At 40.6% G+C, this 16,265-nt stretch overlaps 1 protein-coding gene across 3 annotated transcripts in view; it reads right to left on the bottom strand.

Annotated features, from left to right (window-relative positions):
* The window catches only part of lmbr1 (limb development membrane protein 1), a 245,541-nt gene that overhangs the window by 56,233 nt on the left and 173,043 nt on the right, over positions 1-16,265 (bottom strand). For all 3 annotated transcript variants that reach the window (XM_070881637.1, XM_070881639.1, XM_070881638.1), the window contains 3 exons: positions 4,488-4,561; positions 4,149-4,239; positions 2,923-2,989 (listed from right to left, as the gene is read on the bottom strand). In XM_070881637.1, coding sequence (XP_070737738.1) covers positions 2,923-2,989; positions 4,149-4,239; positions 4,488-4,561 — 232 coding nt within the window. The remainder of the gene's footprint in view (positions 1-2,922; positions 2,990-4,148; positions 4,240-4,487; positions 4,562-16,265) is intronic.

Genomic DNA, 16,265 nt, shown 5'->3' with positions numbered 1-16,265 from the left:
TCGTTGAGCTACAGTACGCGGACGCCGCCTACATCTGCGCACAGAGGCTGAACTCCAGGACATCATCGACGTATTTACTGAGGCATACGAAAGCATGGCCCTTATGCTAAACATCCGTAAGACAAAGGTCCTCCACCAGCCTGTCCTCGCTGCACAGCACTGCCCCCCAGTCATCAAGATCCACGGCACGGCCCTGGACACCGTGGACCACTTCCCATATCTCAGGGACCCTCCTACCAACAAGAACAGGCATCGACAACGAGATCCAACACCGCCCCCAGTGCAGTCTTCGGCCGCCTGAGGAAGAGAGTGTTTGAAGACCAGGCCCTCAAAACTGCCACCAAGCTCATGGTCTACAGGGCTGTAGTAATACCTGCCCTCCTATATGGCTGAGAGACATGGACCATATCCAGCAGACACCTCAAGTTGCTGGAGAAATATCACCAACGATGTCGCCGCAAGATCCTACAAATCCCCTGGGAGGACATGTGCACCAACATCAGCGTCCTCGTCCAGGCTAACATCCCCAGCATTGAAGCACTGACCACACTCGATCAGCTCTGCTGGGTAGGCCACATAGATTGCATGCCAGACACACGACTCCCAAAGCTCGGAGCTCCTTCACGGCAAATGAGCCAAAGGTGGGCAGCGGAAATGCTACAAGGACACCCTCAAACCTCGCTGATAAAGTGCGACATTCCCACTGACACCTTGGAGTCCCTGGCCCAAGACCGCTCTAAGTGGAGGAAGAGCATCCGGGAGGGCGCTGAGCACCTCGAGTCTCAATGCCGAGAGCATGCAGAAATCAAGCGCAGGCAGCGGAAAGAGCGTGTGGCAAACCTGTCCCACCCACCCTTTCCCTCAACGACTATCTGTTCCACCTGTGACAGAGTCTGTGGCTCTCGTATTGGACTGTTCAGCCACCAAAGAATTCACCAGGAGTGGAAGCAAGTCTTCCTCAATTCCGAGGAACTGCCTATGATGATGAATACTGTGAATTCATTTTGGAAATTATAACAGCACCAGTGCACACATAGATATTTCCTGTTCATCAGAATATTCTATTTAGAGTTTACTTGTTTATAAGACTAAAAACAAGCAAATACAGAGTGTAGAAAAATGCATTCCAACAGTTATCATTTTAAACTGAAAGTCTTCATTTCAACCGACGTGACAGTTATTTTAGTGTTTCTACAAGAATAAAACACAGCTTGTGTGCTGGTGCAAACCTGAGACAGAAAAGTTTTAAGATGAGCTGATGGTTTCCGAGTGTCACATGTATATATTTAGTGCTTGTTCCCCAAAGAATAGCTGCTGAAATGCATCTTTTAAAAACAGTTTTGTTTGGAACATGAATGGATGTTGAGCTGTGTCGGGTTTTTTTGCAAGACTGGATGCAGTAACCTTTTTGAGGCAAGAAGAATGAGTAGGCGAGCTTTGTAGCTGATTGGCATGATGTTGGTGCTACTTTAAAATGAAAATCATTTCAAATGATTCAATCAGCATACCCTCAATTCAGGAAATTTCCTTCCTGCCTCTGCACTGTCATAGGGTCTGGAACAGGGACTGTTCCAATACGGAGCCAAATTTGTCTTGTGATCACTTCCCATTGGAGTTATTGTTGGTGCAGGTTGTAAAATATTTCCATTTGCAAACTAATGTATAGTATTGTGTATTAATGTATAGCATCTGGGGTTAAATTACCAACAAACGGAACAGAATTCTGCCAGAAGACAGGAATTTTGCATCTATTGTTGGTGGTTATCAGAAACTATTGATTTCTGACCAATGTGGAAAGTGTTAATGTTGTATGGGTGGACTCTGATGCTAGCAGGAATGAAAGTGTTGAAGAGGCCTAAGCAAGTGGATCCAAAAAGTAGATGGGCATAGAGGGACCAGCCCCCCCCCACTACATCCATGAAGTCCAATTATATACGATTGATGAGAACATGGCTAGACAACTTAGGCAGAAGTCCCACTGGAACTTTTGTCTTCCCTATACAGCGAGGAAAATCTTTGACAAATGTGCCATTGGCAGGAAGCAAACCACAGCTCCAGAATATTTCAGAAAATGGCTGAACTTGGCATTGCACAGCTTGTATAGTTCTGAAGTTTGGAAGAGAGTCATTTTTGGTTTGTTGCAGCGTTTTAAACTGTTCCTACAATGTTTAGTGCAACATTTCTTTCAAACTCCCGAATAAACCCTGCTTTAGTCACACCGCCAGCTAACTCAAATATTGCTCCACACATAAAACTGTCTATGAAATAAAATGAGCAGACGATATTTTGATTATCCGATTATGTGTGACATGCTGTACTTATCTACTCAAGTTACAGAATGTTACAGAATGTTGCAGAACAGCACAAAACATTTGGCCCATCTCGTCCGTTCTCGTGTTTTTCTCCACGAGCTAAGCTGGTCTAATCCCAATTCTCCTGCTTATTGCCCATTCCCTACAATATTTCTCTTTTTCAAACAAGAATCTAATTCCCCTTTAAAAAGATTTATTATTGACTCTGTTTCAATGATGATTTGTGGCAAAAGAATTCAACATTCTAGTCCTCCTTTGGCTAAAGACATATATTATAACCTCTCCTTTAATTCTTTTTGGGATCATAAATTTGTGCCTCTACATTACTGTCTCAGCAACTCGTGGAAATAATCTATTGTTAATAACCTCATCAGAACCCTGTGCAATCTTTATGACCTCTATTAGGTTACCCCTTAATCTTCCAGCACTGGTGAAAAAAGTGGTTTAAAATAATTATCAACGCAGGGGAATTCTGGACAACTGTGATTTTATATATATTTATCTTGAATGGCTGGCACCTGCCCTGATGTTGACCCTACCTCCCCACAAACACAGGTACACTTCAAGTGCAGTAATAAAAGCTGTTCTCAGGATCAGTGAAAAAGCTTACCCAAAGTTCTTGACATAACAGGTAATGCAGAACTAAGGACCAATATCGAGACACAATTTCCAATAATCTGTTGGAGGGAAAAAAAACTTCCCGTTAAAATAAACTCATACTAAGTTTCTGATTTGTAAACTAAGACGAGTATAACATTACTTTAAAATGTTACAATAATAAAAGTAACTTTACTGTGATCAATTTTCAAAGAATCAGGCACTCTTATTTTTTTTAAAAAGAGGTTACATCTTAATTGATTTGAGGATTTGTTAAATTATACTTTGGCTGCCCTCCATTTTGGGGAGGCAATTTGAGTATCACCCAAAGGAAGATACAGTCAATGCAGCAAAACTGTTGCATTTGACACAGACTGTACACTGGAAATGAAGCCAGCTGTAGATGGTCAACAGCACAGTTGTTGTCATCCTCCGCCCACCCCACCACACCCTCAAAAAAAAAATCAAAAAAGCAATCTCGACAGCAGGTAATTGATCTCTTCCAAAAATTATATAGGATTAAGGAACACTTTAGTTAAAAGAATTCCTGTTTAGAGATTTAGTTTGCTATAAGCAGTTACTTGAAGTTTCTTATCAGACAAAACATTTCAGTCTGCACTCTCATCTTAGTGGGTTACAATGCTTATTGTTACACACAGAGCACTGTGTTTTAAAAAAAAACTCTTTCCAAACTGCTTAAATAACAGAAAAAGGATTCGACAATGTTGTCGCAAAACTTGTGGTACAGTGATGGTCTTAAATCTCGAGTTTATATATGCAAATCAGAGATGGCACCATCTGTCTCTGAGTATTTTTGAAGTTTTAGATCTTCAATCTTAGTGGTGTGCTTTGAAGAACAAGGTTCTGTAGACACTCTAAATAAACCGAATTCTACGGCTTACATGTTAGCATTAGAGGTACAATTAGTTCAATTAAAGTTACTCATTAGCAGATGTTTCCTTTGAAGAAAAGTCCTTTCACTGGATTTCTATAGCTAGTTAACAAGCCTTTCCATCCCAAGCTATTTACAAGTGAATGGACACCATCCAAACCAAACAGAGTACATCCTTTTTCTTCACTACCTAGTTTTATGAAAATCTTCCAGTTTGTGTTTACGCAGCACGCAAACAAATATTGATCATTGCAAATGAGCCATTAAAGGCAATTACTGAAGAAAAACTGCCAGCTGTCTGGTTACAAGAGGGGCCACATATACATCATCACCTCTGCCCACCATACCTTTGTCATGGTTGTGTCGTCTTTCGTGGGAGTGAGGGCTGCAAAGAACCGGAGGCTATAGAAGCCGACGACAGAGGACACCATCAGATAGCTGTGAGAATTAAGGAGAAGAACTTCTGCAGGGTGAGGAATGCAAGGGGTTCATTCATATCCTTAGCCATCTCCTTCACTTCCTTAGAGTTAGATACAACAAAGAATGTCTCTCAAGTGTCTCCGTAGCAACATGGTCCAAGCTATCACCACTGTTTTTCTAGGTCTAACTCTTAGTAAAATGCCACTGTCCCAGAAAACCGCTTATAATACTTGTTAACAGACATGACTGGAAAAAAAAAAGGATACAAAATCAGGATGATTTCAATCGCCGCACCAACAAACCCAAATGCAGACAGAGAGGCTTTCCCAAGGCCTAGTTCCTGAAAGAGAGAAAAAAAGCATAAAGTTTCTCTCCCGTGAAACATATCTGGATGCCCAGGCACTGCACATTAGTCGCACACCTGAGTATGTACATTAAATATAGTTATTTTCAATCTTGAAACTTACAGACCAAAAGAGATATCTGACATCCATAAACAATGATAATAACTTCATGGCAGAATGCGAGATTAATCAAAAAATAGAAAATATTGACAATGCAAAAATCAGATGCACCAGAATTTGCAAAGAAACAATTTTTGTTTGTATGTAGACTGTTCATCTGGCCCAAAAGTTAAACTACCTTTTCTCTTTTATAGATGTTGTTAGACTTGTTGTATATTTCCAGCAGTTTAAAAAAAAATCAGATTTACAGAACTTGCAATTTTTCAATCTCTACACCTTAGGTTTTATATAAAGTATATTCTTCCTTTTACATAAATTAATTTTATGTTAATGATGTAATAAACCAAGGGCCCATCTGCCTTTTGAAGTGGCTGTTAAAGATCCCATGGTAGTATTTGAAAAGGAGGATGGAATTTTCCCCTTTTGTTGGAAAGCATTCCCGCTTCAAAAAGGGTAACTGATTCTTCTCATTACTGGATGTGAGACATTGCTGGCATATTATAGCAGCTATATTTGCCAATATAGCAGTCATTGCATATTGCAATAACTACAACACCTTGAGAGATATAAGGCACTATATAAATGCAAATCCATTTTTTTTTTTAAGTGTTTAAAACAAAATTCCCATCTCTGCTTCTGCAAGTACTCAAAAGTATTGAGCATCTGAAGAAAATAAATTGCTTCTTTGAATTTATGGTGAATTCAAAACCTTTTTTAAAAAGTTCAGTGCTTAAGAAATACAAATGCTCTTATTAAAAAATTATTTATTTAGTGCTGTTATGAACGACTGTCTGAAAATAGATTATGCCTTCATGAATATTTGACATTGCAATGCATGTTTTTACTGTACAAGTGGCACAGGCAGAAAACCCACTGTCAATTGAGACACTGTCTGAGTTAGGTCACAACAAGGTAATGCAGCTGTAAAAGGCTACAAGCATAAAGGCACCATATGATGGATACTGTAGTGTAGTGGTTATGCTACTGGACTAATAATCCTGAGAACGTAAATTCAAATCCCACCATTGGAGTTTGAGAATTTGTATTTAGTTTGAAGAAATTTAGAAATTAAATAAAAGCTTGTACCAATAAAAGTGGCCATGAAGCTGTCGGATTGTCGTATAAACCCAACTGGTTCACTGATATCCTTCAGGGAAGGAAACCTGCTGTCGTTACCTAGTTTGGCCTATGTGTGACTCTAGTACTCCAATTGATTCTTAATTGTCCTCTGAAGTGGCTTAGCAAGCCACTCCGTTGTATCAAACCACTGAAGAATAGCACGAATAAAATCAGATGGACACTAGTGGTTCAAGATGGCTCACCACCACCTTTTCAAGGGCAATTAGTGATGGGCAATAAATACCAGCTTTGCCAAAGCCACCCATGGCCCAAGAATGAATTTTAAAATATATTTTAAATAATATTTAAACACTTGAAAGGGAAGAATAAAGATTAACAATGGGATGTACAACCTCAAAAATGAATAACTTCAGTTGTGGTAACTTTGCAATAAGCTGTATTCAAAAGACTGTCCTCTCAGAAATGCACAAATTAAACAATGATAATTTAAAAAAAAATCATTGTCAGTTTAAAAACATCAAAGGTACATCTTATACACAAAACTTTTGTAGATTATCTCAATAATTAACCACAATAAAATTGTTGCAGGTCATAACGCTATGATTAAAGACTGAGCTTGTATTGACTTTGAGCTTAGTTCATTCTGCCACCAATTTTGGGAAAAGGGTGGAGGCAAAATCAAAATTTATGGAATAAATTCCATCCATAATCAGATGCAAACATTTTACATACTACAGGAATTTCCTCAGAACGTAAATAGGATCTTCAGCAGCTCCAATGAAATTCCTGGCCATAAATTCAAATGAGAAATTTGGAAACTTCCACTTAGTCCATGTTTGAATACCCTGCTGAAACGTTAAAAAAAGGCTCATTTTGCCAAGTTAATGAAGGGTTCCACACCGACACAAGTCACCACCTTCAAGACAGAAAACAAGAAATTAGGGAAAGGGATAATTCTACACAAAACTAGGTCACCAGTATTAAATGCAGTTACAATTCCCCACAGCTTAATTGGGGAAAGGAACCTAGTAGCTAATGAAAGGAAATCACATGGTTTGTTTAAAATCTAATAGATAACAAAGTTATTAATGTAACAAGTTAGTGTTCACAGACAGCATCATGAGGCAACCAACAATGGATTTTCTTTTTTCGCGAGGGAAGGAAGCATAGCGATTAAAAGGTATTTTGTTGTACATAAGAGCAAGGATTCAGTCAATAGGTGAAAATATTTACTGGTAACCTGCCATCAACAATCTGGTTATTTACTAATTCAGACACAAAAAAGGTATTTACACTGTATGTGACCTAGTATACTTCAGAACAGCAAATTCAATGCACTTCATGCTATAACAAACACCAAAGAAGCGCCTTTTATGCTTGTGCAGAACTGTGCGAAAGCTCATTATCATGAAACATTTAGCGTTCAATACAATCCATATTTTATCAGCTGCATTTTTGTATTTCTTCAATTTCTTTCATGTTTCTTGTGTGCTTCACACTTCAGTACTAAAAACAGATGAAGTGTTAATCTAGCTTTTTGAAACCATACACCATTTTGTGTTGGAAAAAGTATAAATAGAAATTAAGATCACAGCACTGTTGGGTTAAAGCAAAATCAAATGTTATGAGTCTCTTTTTGTTGATCAACTTTTTCAAACTTTCACAAAGATAAGAAACATGGTAGTTTTTAAAGCATTCATTAAACAAGGGAGACCAAAACAGGTACTGTGATATCTTCAAACACTTCCAAATTTCCCAACAAAAAAATTAGGCGCCTGATAAAAAAAGGTGGCACCTACTTTCTTTGTAACATTACAGTAATATTCTTCAACTTTATTAACACTCAATCTTTGAACTTGTTAAAATGTTTAAATGTGAAAAAGATTAATCTATTCATAATCCAGATGAATGTAAACATAATAGAACAATGGTACCACGAATGTGAATGATATAGGTTTCAAAGATATCCCCATTAAGAAAAGGGTTATGAGGTAAATTATCATCTGAAACTGATGAGGCTACAGACTTGTAGCCCACTCCCAGATATATATTTTATTATTTGTTCATGTGATGTGGGTGTCGCTGACAATGCCAGCATTCTGGGGGGGGGGGGGGGGGGGGGAAAGAGAATGAACCAATGACATAGGAAGAAAGAGGGATGAGGTCCTGCAGGCAGAGTTTAAAGAGCTAGGAGAGAGATTAAAAAGCAGGACCTCAAATGTAGTAATCTCCGGATTACTCCGAGAGCCACGAGCTAGTGAGTACAGAAATAGGAGGATAGAGCAGATGAATGCATGGCTGGAGAGATGGTGCAGGAGGGAGGGTTTTAGATTCCTGAGGCATTGGGACTGCTTCTGGGGAAGGTAGGACCTGTACCCTGTACAAGCCGGAAGGGTTGCACCTCAACAGAGCCGGGAGCAGTATCCTCGCGCCGGGCCGGGGGTGGGGGGAGGTGGGGACCTGAGAATAGATTTAGTAGGCTGGGGAGCAAAGCCGGAATTGAAAAGCAAAAATGTAGAAAGTGAATTTGGTCAGAGGAAACAAGTAGAAAGTAGTCAACAAGGAGTCTGGCTGTACTAAATGGTATAACTTCAATGCAAGGAGTATAGCAAATAATGCAGATGAGCTGAGAGCACAGGTAGACACTTGGGAGTATAATATTATAGCTGTTACAGAGACATGGCTAAAAGAGGGGCAGGTATGGCAGCTCAACATTCCTGGTTACAGGATCTTCAGACGGGATAGAGAGGGGGGTAAAAAGGGAGGGAGGGTCACAGTGTTGATTAAAGAAATGATTACAGTTGTGAGGAGGGATGATATGTTAAAGGGATCATCAAACGTGGCCATATAGATCGAACTGCAAAACAAAAGAGAGGCGATCACATTGCTGGGAGTGACAGGGAGATAGAAGAGCAATATGTAGCCAAATTTCTGAGAAGTGCAAAAACTATAGGGCAGTAATAGTAGGGGATTTCAACTATCCTAATATTAACTGGGACAAAATTAGTGTGAAGTGTATAGAGGGTGCGGAATTCCTAACATGCATTCAAGAGAACTTTTTTAGCCAGTATGCAGCAAGGTCAACACGGGAAGGGGCGGTTCTGGAATTTAATTTTAGGGAATGAAGTTGGGCAGGTGGAAGGGGTATCAGTGGGAGAGAATTTAGGTGCTAGTGGCCATAATTCAGTTAGATTTAAGGTAGTTATGAATAAAAGTTTTAAATTGGGGAAAAGCCAACTTTGCTAAGCTGAGAGGTGATTTGGCCATAGTGGACTGGAAACAGCTACTTGAAGGTAAATCAGTCTCAGAGCAGTAGGAGGCATTCAAGGAGGAGATCCGGAGGGTTCAGGCCAAATATGTGCCCTTAAAGAAAAAGGGTGGGACTAACAAATCTAGAGCCCCCTGGATGGCAAGGGACAGACAAGGCAGGATAAAGATAAAAAGGGAGGCTTACGACAGATACCGAGGGCTAAATATTACAGAATCTCTAGAGGAGTATAGAAAGTGCAGGGGTGAAATTTAAAAGGAAATTAGGAAAGCAAAGAGAGCATGAAAAATTCTTGGAAAATAAAATCAAGGAAAACCCAAAGATGTTTTATAACTTTATTAAGAGCAAGAGGATAACTAAAGAAAGGGTTGGGTCCTATTAGAGACCATGAGGGTAATCTGTGTGTGGAGGCGCAAGATGTGGGTATGGTTCTTAATGAATACTCTGCGTCTGTTTTCATAACAGAGAGGGGCGATACAGACGATACTGTCGAAGGGGAGAAGTATGAAATATTAGATGAAATAAGCAGTAGGCCACTTAATAGTGTAGATGAACAAAGGGACCTGGGAGTGCTTGTCCACAGATCCCTGAAAGTAGCAGGCCAGGTGAATAAGGTGGTTAAGAAGGCATACGGAATGCTTGCCCTTATTAGCTGAGGCATAGAATACAAGAGCAGGGAGGTTATGCTTAAATTGTATAATACTTTGGTTAGGCCACAGCTGGAGTACTGCGTGCAGTTCTGGTCACCGTATTATAGGAAGGACATGATTGCACTAGAGAGGGTGCAGAAGAGATTTACAAGGATGCTGCCTGGAATGGAGAATCTTAGTTATGAGGACAGATTGGATAGGCTGAGTTTGTTCTCATTGGAACAGAGGAGGTTGAGGTGTACAAAATATTGAGGGGCCTGAACATAGTGGATAATAATGGCTTATTTCCATTGGTGGAGGAGTCTATTACAAGGGGGCATAGTTTTAAGGTGGGTAGTGGAAGGTTTAGACGGGATTTGAAGGGGGGTTTCTTTACGCAGAGGGTTGTGGGGATCTGGAACTCACTGCCTGGAAGAGTGGTGGATGCAGAAACCCTTACCACTTTTAAGAAATGGTTGGATGGGCACTTAAAGTGCAGTAACCTGCAGGGTTACGGACCTAGAGCTGGTAACTGGGATTAGACTGGATGACCTTTTGTTGGCCGACGCAATATTAATGGTAAGTACTGCAGGGAATTGAATACAGCCAGGGTGATCTCCTGGACTAGTTTCGATCGCCTGGATGGGTCGGAGAGGAATTTTCCCAGATTTCTTTCTCCCTAAATTGGCCTGAGTTTTTAATCTGGTTTTTGCCTCTTCCGGTTCGGGTGGGGTGTAGAATGTTTCAGTATAAGGGGTGTCGCAGTTGTGTGAGGTGGACTGGTTGGGTTGGGTGCTCTTGGCATTTTCGTCATTGTTCATATAACCTTCAGGGCTGCTGACCAAGGGCCGTGCGGCTCTTTGTCGGCTGGCGTGGACACGATGGGATGAAATGGCCTCCTTCTGCACTGTAAATTTCTATGTTTCTATATCAATCAACTGGTCAGGTAGGCAGAACAGTGGCAAATGGAATTTAATCCGGAGAATTATGAGGTAATGCATTTGGGGAGGGCTAACAAGGAAAGGGAATACACATTAAATGGTAGGATACTGAGAAGTGTAGAGGAACAAAGGGACCTTGGAGTGTATGTCCACAGATCCCTGAAAGTAGCTGGCCAGGTGGATAAGGCGGCATATGGAATACTTGGCTTTATTAGCCGAGGAATAGATACAAGAGCAGGGGGGGGGGGGTCTATGCTTCAACTGTATAAAACACTGGTTAGGCCACAGCTGGAGTATTGCATGCAGTTCTGGTCACCGCATTACATGAAGGATGTGATTGCACCGGAGAGAGTACAGAGAAAATTTACGAGGATGTTGCCGGGAGTGGAGAATCTAAGCTATGAGGGCAGATTGGAGAGGCTGGATTTGTTTTCATTGTAACGGAGGAGGCTGAGGGGAGACCTCATTGAGGTGTATAAAATTATTAGGAGCCAAGATATAGTGGATAGAAAGGGCCCATTTCCCTTAGCAGAGTGTCAACAACCAGGAGGCATAAATTTCAAGTAATTGGTAGAAGGTTTAGAAGGGATTTGAGGGGCAATTTCTTCACAGAGGGTTGTGGGGATTTGAACTCACTGCCTGAAAGGGTGGTAGAGGCAGAAACCCTCACCACATTTAAAAAGTACTTGGATGTGCACCTGAAGTACCGTAACCTGCTGGGTTACGGAGCTAGAGTTGGAAAGTGGAATTAGGCTGGATAGCCTCTTGTTAGTCGTCATGGACACGATAGGCCGAAATGGCCTCCTTCCGTGCTGTAAACTTTTATGATTCTACGATTATCGCCCATCCCCAATTCCCCTCAAGATGGTGGTGAGCCGCCACCTTAAACTGCTGCAGTCCGTGTGGTGAAGATACTACTACAGTGTTGTTAAGGAGGGTGTTCCAGGATTTTGACCCGACAATGAAGGAACAACGATATATTTCCGAATCAGGGGATGGTGGTATTCCCATGCACTTGCTGCCCTTGTCCTTCTAAGTGGTAGAGGTCGTGGGTTTCTCCCTTGTTTAATGAATGCTGTCAAAGAAGCCTGGGCGCGTCGCTGCAGTGAACCTTGTAGATGGTACACACTGCAGCCACGGGAGTGCCAATCAAGTGGGGTGCTTTGCCCTGGATGCTATTGAGCTTCTGGAGTATTGCTGGAACTGCACTCATCCAAGCAAGGGATATGCCGGGTCATGAGGTTACAGATTGTGGTGGAATACAATTCTGCTGCTGCTGCTGATGGCCCACAGTGTCTGACGGATGCCAGTTTTGAGCTGCAAGATCTGTTTTGAATCTATCCCATTTAGCACGGTGGTAGTGCCACACAACACGATGGAGGGTGTCCCAAGTGTGAAGATGGGACTTTGTCTCCACAAGGTGTTCACTCCTACCAATACAGTCATAGACAGATGCATCAGTAACAGGTAGATTGGTAAGGACATGGTCAAGTAAGTTTTCCCCTCGTGTTGGTTCGCTCACCACCTGCCGCAGGCCCAGTCTGGCAGCTTTGTCCTTCAGGACTCAGCCAGCTCAGTCAGTAGTGGTGCTACCGAGCCACTCTTGGTGATGGACATTGAAGTTCTCCACCCAAAGTACGTTCTGTGTCCTTTCATGTCAATTTGGGTTAAATTTGCATTTTAAAAGAGCGTTGTTAAAATCTGTTTAATGTGGGTTTTAGAGGTATTAACAGCATTTCTTTGGGAGAGGGGCAAGAGATTTAGGGCTGGATTATCGGTCTTCTACCACTCCTGTTAGCATCCCGGAGAGGCGACAATGATGGCGATAACACTTCCGGGCGAGTGGCCAGCTTCCAGCGTCCCACTGGGAAAATTTGGTGCCTGTTTCGAAGGGGCGCGGAGCATTACCGGCCCGAAGTGACGAGCTGGTGCGCAACACCCCTGGTTGCGACACCGGCTCGAAATTTGATTTGCGTCCTACCCATAGCGCTGCGTAGAGCGCCGTAGTGGGAACGCCTGTGGAAGCTGGCGTTCCAAGCTGTAGCAGCCGCAATGGAGTTAGTAACGTTGACTTGAAGTATGATTAATTTTTTTAAATTGCGATTTATGTTGTGGTGGCCTCCCTTACCCCATCTCTTTTAGGTCGCTCCGAGGATTTTCACTTACTCAGCCGGCCTAGCGCTCTAAAAGAGGTGTGCAACGCCTTCCTTCGTGCTCCGTTCAAAACTCGGGGCCCAGTTGATGAATTTTGCGGCGGCAGACACAAACCATTTTCGCAAAATTTACCATTCCACCTGGATTAGCACCGCAACAGAGGCGCGAACGAATTTCCACCCCAAGGTGTTCTTTATTGTAGAGGATTAACAGGTGTCTACGTGAACGGAGGTGTTAGAATACGTATCACAGGGGTTCTGATAGAGCAGGTTGTCGCTCTGGATTTTCTTGTACCCATTGAAGTTTTTAAAACAAGAAAAATACAAATTTGTTCAGTTTTAGCACCAGCACTTTAATATCAGAACTATAGTATCAATTAGACTTTCCTGTATAGCATACTTTTTTGCATTTGTTCCTTTCTCCTCCATATTTTTTATGCCCAAAGTACGAGCAGCATGGGGTATTTGACTGAAGCGAATCACAGATAATCCTTATTTTATGAGTTCCACAGACAGAATCATAGAATAGTACAGCACAGAAGGTGGCCATTCGGCACATCGAGTCTGCGCTGGCTCTTTCGAAGAGCAATCCAATTAGTCCCACTCTCCCCATATCCCTGTAATTTTTCTCCTTCAAGTATTTATCCAATTTCCTTTTAAAGGCTACTATTGAATGTGTACCCACCATCTCGTCAGGCAGTGCATTCCAAATCCTAACCACTTGTTGCTTAAAAATGTTTTTCCTCATGTCATCACTGGTTCTTTTACCAATCACCTGTACCCTCGGGTTATCAGCCCTTCAGCCAGTTTCTCTTTATTCACTATCAAAACCCATCATGATTTTAAACACGCATCAAATCTCCTCTTGGCCTTCTCTGCTCCACGAAGAACCATCCCAGCTGCTCCAGTCGATCCATCTAACTGTAATCCCTCATCCCTGGAACCATTCTACTAAATTTTTTCTGTACCCTCCCCAAAGCCTTCACGCCCTTCCTAAAGTGTGATGCCTAGAATTGGACACAATACTCCAGATGGGGCCAAACTCATGTTTTATATAGGTTTAGCACTTCCAGGACAGATCGTAATTAGAGGTGGGAACCCTGAACTATTTTTTCTTCCCTAACCAGAAGGCTAACTACAACATGATTTGCTAAGTGAGCCCAGACTAGGGTTCAAGCCTGGTATATCCCCGATCTAGATGGCTTAGCTACTCACTTGACCAGCTGACCACAATCAAAGGGGGATCCTCCCCCAACCCACCCCACCAAATTTCCTGGAATCAACCAAAAAGGATCTCCTTTCAACTCCTTGGCTTTTTTGCTTCCCTCAATTCATAGTAGCAAACAGAAGCTATGTCCTTCAGACTTTTCCTCTTGTTTGCTACTATAAAGAAGGTACAAGACTTCAAAACAGGATTTCTTGGTTTGATAAGAGTGTATCTTGACTGGCACTTTGCCATCCTTATCAAGCTTACAAATACCACTGAGTCATAAACTTAGAATAAATGCCTCTTTTTGTTTCCTGCTCCACTTGAGCAACGTGCAATGCGTGTTGTACTGCTACTTGAATACGCGTAGGCAACTCAGCTTAAAAAGAACAAGCTGCTTCATGATTCGTTGCTCTGCCACAACTGTTTGATCAGGTGCATGCTATGCTTACTGCCCAAATACAGACTCCAAAAAAAATCATCTGAACAAAACAGAAAAAGCCAGTCTGGACAACACCAATGTGCTTGGTTTAAATGATGATTCATATTAAAATTCCGATAAAGAATGGACAGAGTCTATAGTTTTATAAAATGATCAGGTAAAAAGTGAACACTAAAGCGTTTAATGCATCTGATCTCTTAACAACTGTTTTTTTTTAAATTGTCTGCAGTGTATTTTGAACATTTATATATATTTCATGAAAATTTAAAACTTCACAAAGTAACCTCAAGTTCTGAATAATTTCATCATTCTAATGCTATTTATTATAACTTCCAATTTTGAAGGGAAAATTTAGATTTTTTTTTCGAAAGGAACATTCAATAAACATTTCAGAAGGTTTTAAAATAAAATGTTAAAAAACGCTGAAACAAAAACATTGTTCAAGTTAAATATGATGCCACATATTATTTTGTTCGACTCAAACTTCCAGACACGACTACATAATAAATAAGCCACAGTTCTGAAGTATACAAATGATAGATTGAATATTGGCTTTTATTTTCTATAAAACCTAAACAAAACCAAACAGTACGCTATGTAATTCATCCACACAGAATCAAGTGATGTGATGGAGGAGTTTTTCTTGAATCTAGATGGATAATTTAAGCTGAGATGAGTTGAATCATCTACATCAATCTTGTGAGTCATATGAGATCATGTTGAGCGTGACCAAAACAGAGATTGCAAAGTTGGATTTGTCAAAATTGGTCTCGATCTCCAGCTCATATTAATACCAAAGGATCAATTTCTTATGTAATCACATAATCAGAAATAATTTAAATCAAATAGCTTTCCAAGTAGTTTTTTTCCTACCATTACCAAAATGCAACAGTTTTCTACAGCTAACATCATCATTTATTAAAATGTCGATTTTGTTTAGTTTGATATATTTAGAAAATAATTTGGAAAAAATTAAATAAATACAATGAGAAGTTTAATTGGTCCCAATACAACTATTTGCACACTCAATATTATGCACAGTGGTCTCCATGTACCCGGTTTATAAAACTGTTTAAATAAATTGATATTTGCATCGAGATACTTAAAAATGATCATACATGTAACTCATTTCTGTAATATAAATTTTCTGCAGAAGTTACACTTGACCTGTAAAATTAAATGCTAGCTTTGAATCGTTTAATACAAATATTGTGTTAAAAACAGAAAGGCAACAAGCTTGCCCTATTTTCATGCATGAAATATTTTTTCCAACTGCCTTTTTCAATGTTCTATCCAAGTAACTCATTCATCAGCTCAATTATCCTTTGGGTGAAAATGCCCCTTGTTAGTTACCTCTCTTATTCCCAATTTAGGAACTTTAGTTTCTCTCATCTATAATTGAAAACTTCACCATATTGAACAATATACCAGTGTCAATTTTGTCAATTACTTTCATAACTGTGCAGACTCCATTTTTCCAAGAAAGACTTGTCAAACTTAACCTTTCCTCAAATCATAAATTCCTGAACCTTAGAATCATCTTCATTGTTGGCAATGACATGTTTTCCATAATTTGGTTATTAGAATTGCACTCAATATACCCGTTGCATATCTAATTGAATGGCTCTATGTATATGGTCTGTTGGGAATATACGTCAGTATGAAAACTAGAGTACAAACTTTCTCTTTTGTAAAACAACAGTTTGGATAACTTAGAATTTTTTCATGCCTGCACGTAAATTGTTAGTTTTTCTATAATGTTTTGTTTCTTGAAATAAGCGTGGAGGTGGGAGGAGGGGGAATCACCAAGACACGTTCTACACTACATTACAGTTGGAGGCTTAGTGACGTTGCAGCAAG

Source organism: Pristiophorus japonicus, chromosome 5 (assembly GCF_044704955.1).
Source record: "Pristiophorus japonicus isolate sPriJap1 chromosome 5, sPriJap1.hap1, whole genome shotgun sequence".
Classification (NCBI taxonomy): Eukaryota; Metazoa; Chordata; class Chondrichthyes; family Pristiophoridae; genus Pristiophorus; species Pristiophorus japonicus.
Note: the sequence above shows the minus strand (reverse complement) of the source record. Positions and strands in the feature narration are given on the sequence as shown.